At 53.6% G+C, this 14,850-nt stretch overlaps 1 protein-coding gene across 1 annotated transcript in view; it reads right to left on the reverse strand.

The window, feature by feature from the left end:
• Nucleotides 1-14,850, reverse strand: part of lamc1 (laminin, gamma 1) — a 37,613-nt gene that overhangs the window by 8,787 nt on the left and 13,976 nt on the right. The window contains exons 2-21 of the mRNA XM_062404073.1: nucleotides 14,005-14,309; nucleotides 10,288-10,418; nucleotides 9,054-9,220; nucleotides 7,779-7,967; nucleotides 7,077-7,194; nucleotides 6,743-6,841; nucleotides 6,337-6,473; nucleotides 6,122-6,244; nucleotides 5,805-5,994; nucleotides 5,609-5,721; nucleotides 5,163-5,384; nucleotides 3,994-4,182; nucleotides 3,674-3,919; nucleotides 3,203-3,356; nucleotides 2,965-3,107; nucleotides 2,436-2,614; nucleotides 2,183-2,339; nucleotides 1,833-2,038; nucleotides 124-203; nucleotides 1-25 (exon numbers count right to left, since the gene is read on the reverse strand). The exon at nucleotides 1-25 is cut by the window's left edge and continues 113 nt beyond it. Coding sequence (XP_062260057.1) covers nucleotides 1-25; nucleotides 124-203; nucleotides 1,833-2,038; nucleotides 2,183-2,339; nucleotides 2,436-2,614; nucleotides 2,965-3,107; nucleotides 3,203-3,356; nucleotides 3,674-3,919; nucleotides 3,994-4,182; nucleotides 5,163-5,384; nucleotides 5,609-5,721; nucleotides 5,805-5,994; nucleotides 6,122-6,244; nucleotides 6,337-6,473; nucleotides 6,743-6,841; nucleotides 7,077-7,194; nucleotides 7,779-7,967; nucleotides 9,054-9,220; nucleotides 10,288-10,418; nucleotides 14,005-14,309 — 3,173 coding nt within the window. The remainder of the gene's footprint in view (nucleotides 26-123; nucleotides 204-1,832; nucleotides 2,039-2,182; nucleotides 2,340-2,435; nucleotides 2,615-2,964; nucleotides 3,108-3,202; nucleotides 3,357-3,673; nucleotides 3,920-3,993; nucleotides 4,183-5,162; nucleotides 5,385-5,608; nucleotides 5,722-5,804; nucleotides 5,995-6,121; nucleotides 6,245-6,336; nucleotides 6,474-6,742; nucleotides 6,842-7,076; nucleotides 7,195-7,778; nucleotides 7,968-9,053; nucleotides 9,221-10,287; nucleotides 10,419-14,004; nucleotides 14,310-14,850) is intronic.

Raw genomic sequence — 14,850 nt, forward strand, 5'->3', positions numbered from 1 at the left:
GATCTGATCAGCGTCCATCTTGTGCCTGCAGAAAAACACAGATGTCAGTGCACTCTACTAATGTGCTGAAGACATGTGTGTGTGTGTGTGTGTGTGTGAGGCGACTGTAGGTGGCGCTCTTACTTGTCGGCGAGTCTCCTCGCCTCCTCAGCGAGCAGCGTCATGTTGTTGGGCTCTCCGGTGCCGCCGGGCGGTTTGATGTCCTGTGGACGACATGGAGTGAGACGAGCTCTCAGTGTGGAACAGGTGCAGCGACAGCAGCGCCCTCCCTCACCCTCACTCTCCCTCACCCTCACTCTCCCTCACCCTCACCCTCACTCTCCCTCACCCTCACTCACTCGCCCTCACTCACCCTCGCCCTCACCCTTACTCGCCCTCACTCACCCTCCCTCGCCCTCCCTCGCCCTCACTCACCCACCCTCCCTCACCCTCCCTCACCCTCACTCGCCCTCACTCGCCCTCACTCACCCTCCCTCGCCCTCACTCGCCCTCACTCGCCCACCCTCCCTCACCCTCCCTCACCCGCCCTCACCCACCCTCCCTCACCCTCCCTCACCCTCACTCGCCCTCACTCACCCTCACTCACCCTCCCTCACCCTCGCCCTCACTCGCCGTCACTCTCCCACCCTCGCCCGCACCCTCACTCACCCTCACTCACCCTCACTCACTCGCCCTCACTCCCTCGCCCTCACCCTTACTCGCCCTCACTCACCCTCCCTCGCCCTCCCTCGCCCTCACTCACTCACCCACCCTCCCTCACCCTCCCTCACCCTCACTCGCCCTCACTCACCCTCCCTCACCCTCCCTCGCCCTCACTCGCCCTCACTCGCCCTCACTCGCCCTCACTCACCCTCCCTCACCCTCGCCCTCACTCGCCGTCACTCTCCCACCCTCGCCCGCACCCTCACTCACCCTCACTCACCCTCACTCACTCACCCTCACTCACCCTCACTCACCCTCACTCACCCTCGCCCTCACCCTTACTCGCCCTCACTCACCCTCCCTCGCCCTCCCTCGCCCTCACTCACCCACCCTCCCTCACCCTCACTCGCCCTCACTCGCCCTCACCCACCCTCCCTCACCCTCACTCGCCCTCACTCGCCCTCACTCACCCTCCCTCACCCTCGCCCTCACTCGCCGTCACTCTCCCACCCTCGCCCGCACCCTCACTCACCCTCACTCACCCTCACTCACTCGCCCTCACTCACCCTCGCCCTCACCCTTACTCGCCCTCACTCACCCTCCCTCGCCCTCCCTCGCCCTCACTCACCCACCCACCCTCCCTCACCCTCCCTCGCCCTCACTCGCCCTCACTCACCAACCCTCCCTCACCCTTGCCCTCACTCGCCCTCACTCTCCCACCCTCGCCCTCACCCTCACTCACCCTCACTCTCCCACCCTCACCCTCACTCACTCACCCTCACTCACCCTTACTCACCCTCCCTCGCCCTCACTCGCCCACCCTCCCTCACCCTCCCTCTCTCTCACTCGCCCTCACTCGCCCTCCCTCACCCTCGCCCTCACTCTCCCACCCTCACCCTCACTCACTCACCCTCACCCTCACTCACCCTCACCCTCACTCACCCTCACCCTCACTCACCCTCACTCACCCTCACTCACTCACCCTCTCCCTCACCCTCACTCACCCTCACTCACCCTCACTCACCCTCACTCACTCACCCTCACTCACTCACCCTCACCCTCACCCTCACTCACCCTCCCTCTCCCTCTCCCTCTCACTCACCCTCACTCACTCGCCCTCACTCACTCACCCTCACTCACTCACTCACCCTCACTCACTCACTCACTCACTCACCCTCACCCTCACTCACCACTTTGCTGACGGCGTCCCGGGCCTTGTCCAGCTCCTGCCGGGCTCGGTCGATCAGGCTCTCTGCGTCTCGGACTCGGCCGCGGGCGCGGTCGGCCTGAGCGCCGGTGTCGTCCACCGTGCTGCGGATGTTCTGCAGCCGGTTCCACTGAGTGGTCAGAGTGTTGTTGATGGTGTTCAGTCGATCCAGCAGACCTCTGTCCACGCCTGAGGGGTCAGAGGTCACAGACGTTAGGAGAGGTCACAGCTCTGGAGCAGCTGCTGTTAGCTAAGATCAGTCAATTCAGTCTCTACAACCCCTGAAGCATCCTGGGAACTGTAGTTCCATTAGCTTAGAGCCATGTGTGTTACCTTTGCTGGTCTGAGCCTCGTCCAGCAGGTCCATGATGGCTCGCTCGGCCTCCTTCAGTCGGTCCTCAAACGCCTTGTCGCTGACCGTCTCCTGACCTGAGCCCAGGTTATCGATCAGAGTCTGCAGGTCGTGAAGCTTCTGCCTCTGCTGGTTCACCTGCAGACACACAAACACCCCTTGTCCAGGTTAAACAGCACAAACACACACACACACACACAGCGGTGCTCTGACAGTAGGTGCACACGTCCTCACCTTGTCTCTGACCAGACTGTAGCAGGAGGGACACTGCTGGCAGCCCGGCACCGTGCGGTTGTAGAAGTAGTTCTCCTCACACATGTCACATCGAGATCCAACGAAGCCCGGGCGACACTCGCAGCGCCCGTCCTCTTTGCACTGGTCTGACTGGGAGCCCTCAGGGTCGCAGTCACAAGCTGCAGGTCACAGGTCAGACAGAGGTCAGACACAGGTCAGACAGAGGTCAGACAGAGGTCAGACAGAGGTCAGACAGAGGTCAGACAGAGGTCAGACAGAGGTCAGACACAGGTCAGACAGAGGTCAGACACAGGTCAGACAGAGGTCAGACAGAGGTCAGACAGAGGTCAGACAGAGGTCAGACAGAGGTCAGACAGAGGTCAGACAGAGGTCAGACATAGCTGGAGCATGTTCATCCACACGACAGAATCCAGGAACCAAATTGTAAAATACATGTGAAAGAATTTCTCTGAGATCAAAGACACAAGTTTAAGAAAAAGGTGTCTACACAAAAAAACAACAATCTCACGTTTGCAGCCGGACGAGCTGAAGCCGAAGGAGGCGACCTCGCAGCGGTCGCACTGCAGCCCCGTGACGCCGGGCTGGCACTCGCACTGCCCTGTGGTGATGTCACACTGACCGTTGGTAGAGCCAATGGGGTTACAGTTACACCTGCGCACACACAAGATGGAAACACTCAGAAACACTGAGGGAGAAAAATAAGCACCTGGAAATATCCAAATCAATGTGGATGTGTGTGGTCTGACCGCTCGCAGCCGCTGGAGCTCTGCAGGTTGAAGAAGCCGAGTTCACAGGCGCTGCAGTCCCGCCCGGACACGTTGGAGAGACAGGGACACTGACCGGTGACCTGAGAGCAGCTGGTCTGTCCACCCACCGTCCCGTACGCTGAGCAGGAGCAGGCTGAGGACACACACACACACACACACACACACACACACACACACACACACACACACACACACACACACACACACACACACACACACACACACACACACACACACACACACACACACACACACACACACACACACACACACACACACACACACACACACACACACAGAGTCAGGATTCTGATCGTAGTATCACAGTCATCCTCCTCCTCTCATCATCTCTCTCTTGTGATGATTGTGTCTTACTGATCATTGTCACTTATTGATTTTGTTATGAAACATGTCCTCCCTCTCATCATCTAGAGCAGGACCTCCTGTTACCTTTGCACTTGTCCGTGGGGCTGGAGGCCAGCGGGTTTCCATAGAAGCCGTCCTGGCAGCGGTCGCAGAAGAAGCCGTCCGTGTTGTAGATGCACTTCAGACACTCGCCCGTCTCGCGGTTGCAGTTGCCCACCGCGTTGGGGTCGATGTTGTCGCTGCACTTGCAGGCCCGGCAGACTCGGACCGGGCCGCTCTGGCCCAGCGGGTCGCCGAAGAAACCGTCGTCACAGAGCTCGCAGCGCTTCCCTGCAGAGAGGCGTGGTCAAAGACAAGGACACGTAGTAATCTGGACGTAGTGCGAGTCTGTGCAGAGGGATCACCTGTGGTTCCGGCCGGACAGTTGGTGCAGACCACCTCTCTGGTTTTGGGAACAACGGCGCAGGTGGCTCCGGAGGGACAGGGACACGGCTGGCAGTCACCGGCTGTCCCCTGGGCGGCTTCCCCATAGAACCCGTCTTTACAGCGCTCACAGCTCAAACCGGCCGTGTGGTGCAGACAGTCACACGCTCCTGAGACAGGGACACACAAGTTACACCAGAGGAACCAGAGGAACAAGTTCAACCAGAGGAACCAGAGGAACAAGTTCAACCAGAGGAACCAGAGGAACAAGTTCAACCAGAGGAACCAGAGGAACAAGTTCAACCAGAGGAACCAGAGGCACCAGAGGAACCAGAGGAACCAGAGGAACCAGAGGAACCAGAGGAACAAGTTCAACCAGAGGAACCAGAGGAACCAGTTCAACCAGAGGAACAAGTTCAACCAGAGGAACCAGAGGAACAAGTTACACCAGAGGAACCAGAGGAACAAGTTCAACCAGAGGAACCAGAGGCACCAGAGGAACAAGTTCAACCAGAGGAACCAGAGACACCAGAGGAACCAGAGGAACCAGAGGAACCAGAGGAACCAGAGGAACAAGTTCAACCAGAGGAACCAGAGGAACCAGAGGAACCAGTTCAACCAGAGGAACCAGAGGAACCAGAGGAACCAGAGGAACAAGTTCAACCAGAGGAACCAGAGGAACCAGAGGAACAAGTTCAACCAGAGGAACCAGAGGAACCAGAGGAACAAGTTCAACCAGAGGAACCAGAGGAACAAGTTCAACCAGAGGAACCAGAGGAACCAGTTCAACCAGAGGAACCAGAGGAACCAGTTCAACCAGAGGAACAAGTTCAACCAGAGGAACCAGAGGAACAAGTTCAACCAGAGGAACCAGAGGAACCAGAGGAACAAGTTCAACCAGAGGAACCAGAGGAACAAGTTCAACCAGAGGAACCAGAGGAACCAGAGGAACCAGAGGAACAAGTTCAACCAGAGGAACCAGAGGAACAAGTTCAACCAGAGGAACCAGAGGAACCAGAGGAACAAGTTCAACCAGAGGAACCAGAGGAACCAGAGGAACCAGAGGAACAAGTTCAACCAGAGGAACAAGTTAAATCAGATGAACCAGTTAAACCAGCTGAACCGGGTCGGCCAGGTGAACCCGTGTTACCTGTGTCGGGGTGGCAGGCGTCGCTGTGCCCGTTACAGTTGCAGGGTTCACAGGAGCTGAAGGCGCCGAGCTCTGGGCGGGCGCGGCGGTATCCCAGGGTGCACTGCTCACAGTGTTGACCCTGGTAGCCCTGAGGACAGGTGCACTGCTCCACCCAGCGGGCCGGCTCCCCCGGGCCCCGCCGGGCCGATACCAGGGACACGTCATCAAGGTAACCAGCACCTGCAGGGACAGGTTCATAGACAATTAACTGTGTGTTGTTGGTCTGTTGTGCGTTGAGTTGTGCGTTGAGTTGTGCGTTGAGTTGTGCGTTGAGTTGTGCGTTGAGTTGTGCGTTGAGTTGTGCGTTGAGTTGTGCGTTGAGTTGTGCGTTGAGTTGTGCGTTGAGTTGTGCGTTGAGTTGTGCGTTGAGTTGTGCGTTGAGTTGTGCGTTGAGTTGTGCGTACTCCGTTCACTGTAGGTGCCTCGGATCTTCACGGCTGTCAAGTTGTGAAGAAGTTTCTGGAAGTCCGAGTGGCTGATGGTCGGTCTCCAGGGGTAGTCGGTGCTGTCATGGAGCCTGAAGCAGAACACAAGCAGGTTACACATCATGTGACTTCCTGTTGGACCGACAGGAAGTCACATGATCTGCGAGGAGCTCACCTGAACACGTATGTCTGCATGTTCTCGTTGGGGTAGGCGTTGCCCTGGGCGATCAGGGGGACGGCCACTCTCAGGTCAGAACCTTCCAGAACCAGGTCCTCGGCCGAGAGACGAGTGTCCCGCCGGTCCACCCGGAACCTCAGGGTCAGGTTCTGACCATAACTGAGCAGCTGGTTCCCCAGGAAGTTCTCTGAGACACACAAACCACCGAGCGTGAGAGTGAGAGTGTGTTGTGTATTGTGTGTGTGTGTGTGTGTGTCAGAGTGTGTGAGTGTTCTTGTGTGTGCGTGTGTGTGTGAGAGAGTGTGTGTGTGTACCTGGGGCTACAAAATACATGGGGAAGTAGTCGTCTGAGATGAGGGAGACTTCCTGTCCACTGGGAGACCACTGGACAGAGACACTTGACCCATCACGCTGCTGACCCGTCCACTGTTCGTCATCTGACACACACACACACAAACACACACACTCAGTTTAAAACTCTCTGCCCATCACAGAGTTCTTGTTCCCTCCGGCCTGCAGGGGGCGTTACCTCTGTGGAAGGAGGAGCTGACGGTGTGCACGCTGAAGCCCTCGGCGCTGTCGCACACAGACGAGTGCTGGAAGCAGAAGCACGGCGTGCAGCCCTGAGGGTTACTGGGATCCAGGTTGAAGAATCCCAGTTTGCACCTGAGGGACAGGAAACAGGAAACAGGGAGAGCAGACGTGAGGAGAGACGCCACCAGCTGCTCTCCTGACGCCTTCGTTCACGAGGTCAGAGGTCGGAGGTCAGACCTGGGACCTTACACCACTTTGTTATTACAAAGTAATGTTATATTTTAGTTTGAAACACAGGTTTCAAACTAAAAGCACAACTCAGGCGTTACCATACAACAGTGAGGAATGGGGTTAGGGTTACACACTACAGGTGTGTGTGTGTGTGTGTGTGTGTGTGTTACCTGTCGCAGCTGAAGCCCTCCACGTTGTCTTTGCAGCGACACTGTCCTGAGTTGACGTCACACTCCTGAGTGCTGCCAGAGGGCGAGCAAGAACAGGGCCTGACATGGGGAGAGAGAGAGGGGTGAGGAGGCGGCTCTGCCAGCAGGGGGCGCTCAGAGAGCAGAGTTAGAGCTCAACTGACATCAGGCCTCAAGACATCTGTAGAGGAAACGCTGGGACCTGCAGATCCAGATGTTTTGGCTTCACTAACAGGAGCCGTCATGTCAGCCATGTTGTTTTACAGTTTTGTCTACAGTGTAAACAATGTGGTGTGTGTTGTGGTGTGTTGTGTACCTGCAGCCGGCCTCCGTCAGGCTGTGGTAACCCGGCTGACAGCGGTCACACTTATCTCCCGTCACTCCTGGTTTACACGCACACATTCCTCTGTTGTCGCACTGTGGAGACTCCGAGCCTGAAAACACACAAACACACAACCAGTGTGTTCAGAGCAGCAGCTGCTTCACATCAGTCCAGAGGTTTCACTCTTCACTGCTCTCAAGCTTGACGCCTGTTCTCAGCACACGATGGACATCAACCACATATAAAACTAATTTATACAAGTTCATTTGGCTTTGAAGCATTTGTTTCCCATCATGCACTGGGGCTTCATCTGAACTCTCTGCCTGCTCCATATCACCTTCACCCCCGTCCACACCAAGAGGCCTGACGCACACAGCACCTGAACATCACACTGGGAGGAAGACTAATTCATCCCTGAAGGAGGTCATGTGACGAGCTGACGAATCACAGAAGGTCAAGTTGTGACCACAAACAGCCAATCAGAGAGAGGTTGTGTTTCCCATCTTCTCTGTGTTAGCAGTTCTAAACATCTGGACGACAAGTATCTCAGTGGAGGGGATTTCAAACTAAACGTAGCTGAAGACCCAGGCAGCAGACCTCAGGTCAGTGCTCATTAAGACGTGTGGAGAGACTCTCCAGCCTGATGACCAGAGCAGAGACGTGTCCTGATCTGAAGTCAGTAGAGTCGTGACTCACCTACAGAGTTGCAGCCGCAGGGCAGACAGCGGCTGCCGCTCTGGTCCCGGTGGTGGTTGTCCAGGCAGCGCTCACAGTTCGGCCCGTCGGTGTTGTCGGCGCAGCCTCTGCAGTGACCTCCGTGACCCGAGGCCCGGTACAGCTCGGCATCGAACCGACACTCGGTGCTCTTCCCGTTACAGTCACAGGCTGAGAGGGACAGACAGGCTCATTAGATCAGACTTCTACTGTGTGTCACAGAGGAGACAACATGTGAGTGTCTCCAGGGACATGAGTCCAGAGACATGTTTCCAGGGACATGAGTCCAGAGACATGAGTCCAGAGACATGAGTCTAGGGACATGTCTCCAGGGACATGAGTCCAGGGACATGAGTCCAGAGACATGAGTCTAGGGACATGTCTCCAGGGACATGAGTCCAGAGACATGAGTCCAGAGACATGGGTCTAGGGACATGTCTCCAGGGACATGAGTCCAGAGACATGAGTCCAGAGACATGAGTCCAGAGACATGAGTCTAGGGACATGTCTCCAGGGACATGAGTCCAGGGACATGTGTCCAGGGACATGAGTCCAGGGACATGTCTCCAGAGACATGAGTCCAGAGACATGAGTCCAGAGACATGAGTCTAGGGACATGTCTCCAGAGACATGAGTCCAGAGACATGAGTCCAGAGACATGAGTCCAGAGACATGAGTCCATGGACATGTCTCCAGAGACATGAGTCCAGAGACATGAGTCCAGAGACATGTCTCCAGAGACATGAGTCCAGAGACATGTGTCCAGAGACATGAGTCCAGGGACATGTCTCCAGGGACATGAGTCCAGAGACATGAGTCCAGAGACATGAGTCTAGGGACATGTCTCCAGGGACATGAGTCCAGGGACATGTGTCCAGGGACATGTGTCCAGGGACATGAGTCCAGGGACATGTCTCCAGAGACATGAGTCCAGAGAGATGAGTCCAGGGACATGTCTCCAGAGACATGAGTCCAGAGACATGAGTCCAGAGACATGAGTCCATGGACATGAGTCCATGGACATGTCTCCAGAGACATGAGTCCAGAGACATGAGTCCAGAGACATGTCTCCAGAGACATGAGTCCAGAGACATGAGTCCAGAGACATGTGTCCAGAGACATGAGTCCAGGGACATGTCTCCAGGGACATGTCTCCAGGGACATGTCTCCAGGGACATGTCTCCAGAGACATGTCTCCAGGGACATGTGTCCTGGCACATGGACCTTGCTGGTGCAGTGAAGCCGCTGCAGACTCACGCAGACACTCGTTGGAGTTGTCGGCGGTCGCTCTCCTCCAGGGCCGGTCGTTGTAGAACGGTTTGCAGACGTTGCAGTCGTCTCCCTCCGTGTTGTGTTTGCAGTTGCACACCGGCCGTCCTCCGCTGTTCTTCACACACTCGCTGGCGTGGCCGTTACACTTACACCTGGGAGCAGAGAAATGCAGCCGTTAAACCTCAACAACACTGCAACTCAAAACTACAGTACCCACAATTCCCTGCTCAGACGGACTATCAGAAAACTCCACCTCTGTCTCATTTAGTGTAAAAAGAGTTTGATGATGTCCTGGACGTTTGATTATGATCTGATGTGTGACAGGGATCGAACTGACGGCTCAGCTGTGATATGTTCTCGGTCTGAGGAGGTTTTTCCGCTCGGTGGCTGAGTGAAGGTTTGGTTGAACCCCCTCGGGGGGGCGAGCCCCTCTCTACAGGACGGGACCTGCTCTGCAGAACCTTCACTTATCGTTTCAGGTGTTGTTGGCACAGAGCCGTGGAAAAAGTGAGTTGGGAAAGAAGAGGCTGATGGAGGCTGACAAACAGCAGGTGGAGCAGAACGCTGCACCCCCACTGATCACCCTCCACAGCTGACCTTTGACCTCAGGCTGAAACAAGACCACCTGCATCCGTCACCCGACACCAGACACTTGTTGGAAGAGTTCACCAAGTTCAAACCTAATTTCACTGCTCAGTGTCTTCTCAACACAGAAGCACTGAGCTTCACGTCCTTCAGGTTGTTAAACACTGTGCACGTGAGGACACGTGCACTGCTCGTCCCTACAGGTGAACCAGGGTTGAGCAAACAAGAGGAGAACAGCTCCTTGGATAAATAAAGGTTGAACTCTGAGAGGTGCTCAGGACTCTTCCCTTTCTTCCGCCTGTCATGGCGGCCGATCCGCCCCATTCCGGTCTGGCTGTAATCCTGCCTCCTGGACAGGAATGCCAGGAATGCCGGCTGTGAAATGGAACTCGCTCCACTTTTCAAACAGATTACGGCTGCGGAGCCGCGCAGCAGAATCCTGTTTCACACTCGAACCGCCTGTCCAAACCCTGTGGTTCTGATGTGCCGGTCCCAGGGACACCACACAGTGACCTCCCCCCTCCTCTTGTGTCTGAGCAGGTTTCATGGAGCTCAGGCTCCTCAAGCAGGTTCTTGTTCATGTAAATGAGAAGCAGAGCTTGAGATGAAACATCAGACTGAAGGTTTCCTTTACCTTCCTCCCACAGCGAAGTCAGAGATGGCGTAGTAGTAGGACTTGAGGACCTTGGGGTCATTGAAGACCTCGTCTCCGAACGTGTTGAGCCTGTTCAGGGTCACTCTGATGTCGGTGGCCGTCACCCAGTCCTGCAGCAGAGACACAACATGGACACAACGTTAGAGACATCAGAACGTGTCTTTACTAGTCATCACAGAATCAGGAGAATGAGGAGTCTGATTCCTCAGGGACTTGAGACTCAAACTGGTTGAAACAGGCTGGTTCAATTCAAAGTTCTTTACTCACAGCTGATGAGACAGGAACAAAATACTAGATCAAATAGAGAGGATAAAATAAATAAAAGAATAAAGTCAAATGAACAGACAGGAGAAATAAATGATACGTCACCGCGGCAGTGAAGTGATTTCATTTCAAGTTAGGATGAAGAACTATTCACTTCTGTCACTGCAGGTTCAACCAGACGGACACTTGATCCTTTTTAATCCAATTATTAATTATATGTGTTTATCATCATCTCATGTTCATATTCTGAGACTTTCATTTCCTCTATTCACTGAATCTATTTTATTGTGTGTTTTGTTTAAAAGCAATTTGTGTTTCTCTAGTAACTGGTTTATAAAAGTCCAAGTGCTTGATTACATCCGTTGTGTTGTGTTGTGTTGTGTTTGTTCCCTTCACATCGTCTGCACATGTGTAAGTGGTGAGGTTTTAAATCTCTGACTGTGGGAAACACTAAAACCTGTGATGCAACAGGAAGCCATGAGGGACATTTCCAGTGAGACGGATTTATTTTCTTGGCCTGGTTCTGACACGAGGTCCAGATGGAGAGTTACTGGTGGACACCTGTTCAGTATCTCAGTGTGTGAACAAGTGGGAGAGGAGAACCACGATAGTCTGGTTCAGTATCAGCAGGAAGTTTATCAGCTTCTCCTCCAGCAGCTGCGTGAGGACAAACACACGGCTTCTGAGGACAAACCAGGCTCTGTCCCAGCCAGATGTGGATTATGGTTAATCTGTGTCTGATGTGAACATGGACGCTCCCGGGAGCAAGTGAGACTAATGATGTGTCCAGCCTCAGCAGGATCTGACATCTGGCCTCAGACACGAACCCTCTGACTGGGTTAATGGTTTGACTCCATGTTTCTACAGGTTGAAGGGAGCAGAGGTCAGAGAGGAAACTGAACTTGAGTGTAAATGTACTTTTCATCCATCACACAGAGAACGTCTCTGGAACTTAACACACACGAGTCAAATCCTTGTGTATCTGCTGACCAGCAGAATCTTCACTTTAAACCATCGTTCCTGAAACTCGGGACCACAGTGTTCCCACCACATTGTAAATAAACCCTCATGTAGAAGAGTAACTACACCCTCCTGACCACAGTGTTTAACAAATGCAGTGGGGGGGGCAGGGCGAGGTTCAAGGATCTTTTCACGTTCTCCTTTATTGTCTCATGTTTTTGGTTGTAAATGATTGACGAGGACTAAATCTTGGAAATTGCTTCACTGTTGAGCAACAACAGTTCACATGCATATTTCACATGTTACATATTATACGGTTACTATGGGTGTCTGAGATCAGTCTGACCGGACTCCTGCTGATCTCTTTAGTTTCCCCTGAAGTCAGCAGACTGTGAGCAGGTGACAGGAGCTTCAGCCTCTTCGTGAACTGAGCTCCTCTCAGCAGGAGCTAGACTCCAAATAAAACCTGCCAGAGTCTGTTGTGGTATCTTTATAACAATTAAAGATCAGTATGGCTGTTTGGACTCTTCCAGTTCACTTCCTCTCAGATAGTTGGTTCAGCTGGAACCACACCATCCCGTCTGGAGCCAGGCTCTGGTGGAGCTCCAGCTGTTGGCAGATGTTTCACACTTGGCTCTAATGGACGATTGTTGAGATCGTTCTGCAGCTGGTTTCTCAGCCGGTCACTTTTCTGAGAGACTCTGGTCGTGACCGACTTTCCCTCTTCTGTCTGTCGTGAGGGAGGAAACTGATCCGAACTGTTCGGCAGCTGCAGCTCTTCAGGTCGCTGCAGGAAGCTCGTGCACGTTCTCGGGTCGACGCTGTTTAAACTGTACAGAACATTTGTTTGCTATCAATCATCTGCAGCTCTGAGCTTGGGAGGCACGCCTCGGCCGGGACGGGGGTTTTCTCAGAGGAAGAATTTCCGCTGGCGTAAGAATCTCTTCAGGGAAACACAAACATTCAGCTGAGCTGCAGCCTGGGAACACACACACTGTGTGTGAGCACACACGTTCACTCAGATGATCCGTTATCGTGTCAACACAGTGACGGATCTTTTCACGTTTTACATGAAGAGACTGAGGTGTCATTGTGCATCCTCACAAAGCCCAGAGACATCACAACAACTGTCGCTGAAACACAAACACACGGGTAAACTGACAGCAGGTCTGAGGTCTGAGCAGTCGGCCGTGCACGTGACCCCCGATCTGTGGAAATGATGAGATTTTAAATGATCTGAGCAAGAACTTCCACTTTGACTTCTTCACCTCTCGACCCAACACGCAGAACAGAACCTGTGAAGGCACCATTTGTTAATGAGGTCATGAACTGAGGTCATCATATTATGGTCTTTTTTGAGTCACTGTTCAATTCAAATACTAATAAATACTTGGTTCAGTCAGTGGGTGATGGGGATTGTTGTCTGACACCATTTGACCAGTTTAGAAGTTGAGACGCGTTATTTCAGGGCTCACGAGCCACAACAGATCCAGGATCAGAGCGGGCGCTCCGCTGGTGGTCGTTTCCTCTCAGAGCTCAGAGATGACAGACGGCAGGAATGTCAGCGAGCGACAAACAGACGCCGGAGAAGAGACTCCACAGCTTCGGTATAAATAGCTTCATGCCGACAAGTCAAATAAGGAAGTTCAGAGCTGCAGAGCTAAATCTGTTCGTTCACACAGAGACTGTTCCACCTGAACGTCTGAGGACCGGCCAATCAGGAGGCTCCACATACAGTCACTGATCATCTTCAGTCAGTCACTGATCATCTTCAGTCAGTCACTGATCATCTTCAGTCAGTCACTGATCATCTTCATACAGTCACTGATCATCTTCATACAGTCACTGATCATCTTCAGTCAGTCACTGATCATCTTCAGTCAGTCACTGATCATCTTCATACAGTCACTGATCATCTTCAGTCAGTCACTGATCATCTTCAGTCAGTATTCTTATTTAAAACTCTGATTCTCTGAAGTCGCCTCAGTAAGAAGTCTGTTGTGCGGCTCATGTCACAGGTTCGATGCTGCCAAGTCCAGAGTTGGGACATGTTGCTAGGCGACGCCCCCGGAGTTCCCACTGCAGCAGCTGGACACTGGACAGCCCCCCCCCCCACGCACACACACACTGTTTGTGTTTCCGCTCGTCTCCTCTGGACAAGGCTCATTAATCTCGGTCTTTTCTGCTCACACACACATTAATCATCATTTCATAAAGAGACGCGTGTCTTTGACTATAACTGAGATCACATGACTCCAGAAATTTAAAAAGTCAAAACATAACGTTATGATGTTCTGAAGTTTTTACCAAAGAACCTTCAGAGAAAAGAAACGAAGTTCAGCTCCACACTTCCTGTCACGACATTGTTTTATTTCAGCCTCTATCACTTCCTGTGTGGATGCACTTCCTGTGTGGATGCACTTCCTGTGTGGATGCACTTCCTGTGTGGATGCACTTCCTGTGGGCGCTCACCTGGAGGACGGGGCTGTTGTCGAAGTTGTAGGCACTGGGTCGGCCCTCCAGCGTGGAGAAGGCCACGTTCCCCCCGGTGAGCGGGGAGATGTCGCTGAAGTCGTCGGTGCAGAGCGCCTGCTGCTCGTCCTCGCCGGTCCGGATGAAGCCCCGCCCCTGCTTCTGGTAGGTTTTCTCACAGGAGCCGCTGTAGTACTGGTACGGCACCCAGGGGCCGCTCTCGCTGGTCCGCTTGTAGATGGCGAAGCTCTCCGGCCGGCTGGTGTGGAACTTCAGGCGCACGTAGGTGATGTCGAAGGCTTTACCTGTAGAGAGAGGACATGAGCTCGAGTCAGTTTCACTTCAGCAGATTCTGATTCATCTGATAACTGGTGATTCCATGTTTGATGGATTGTTTCCATTTGTTGACATGTTGCTGCAGATCCAGCAACTTTTCATCTTTTAAACCTGAACCGTAACATTTTCACAGATTTCTCATAGAATAATTTGTGATGAGAACAATCAGACGTGTTTCTGAATCTGAGTGATTTATTATATATGTTGTTATAACTGAGAGGCCTGCAGCTGAGGATTCAACCTGTTTCCAGGCCGTGCAGCCTCAGTCACACGTGACACAAACGTGAGCTTCAACCCGTCGCTCACAAGACGCAGCAGAGACGTGGAGTGGGAATGTGAAGTGTGGTCGGGACATGCTGGAGCGGTGGACTGGTCCTTTACCTCCCGACACTCCACTGGTCCATCCACATACTGGGCAAGTCTGAGCAGGTCAGACCCCCCCAACAAACCTCCCAGGCCCGTCAGTCAGCGAGTCAAGGAACGCAGCCACGTTCGAGCCTGGCGGCTGGA

The sequence above is a fragment of the Platichthys flesus genome, chromosome 14 (genome assembly GCF_949316205.1).
Source record: "Platichthys flesus chromosome 14, fPlaFle2.1, whole genome shotgun sequence".
Lineage (NCBI taxonomy): Eukaryota > Metazoa > Chordata > Actinopteri > Pleuronectiformes > Pleuronectidae > Platichthys > Platichthys flesus.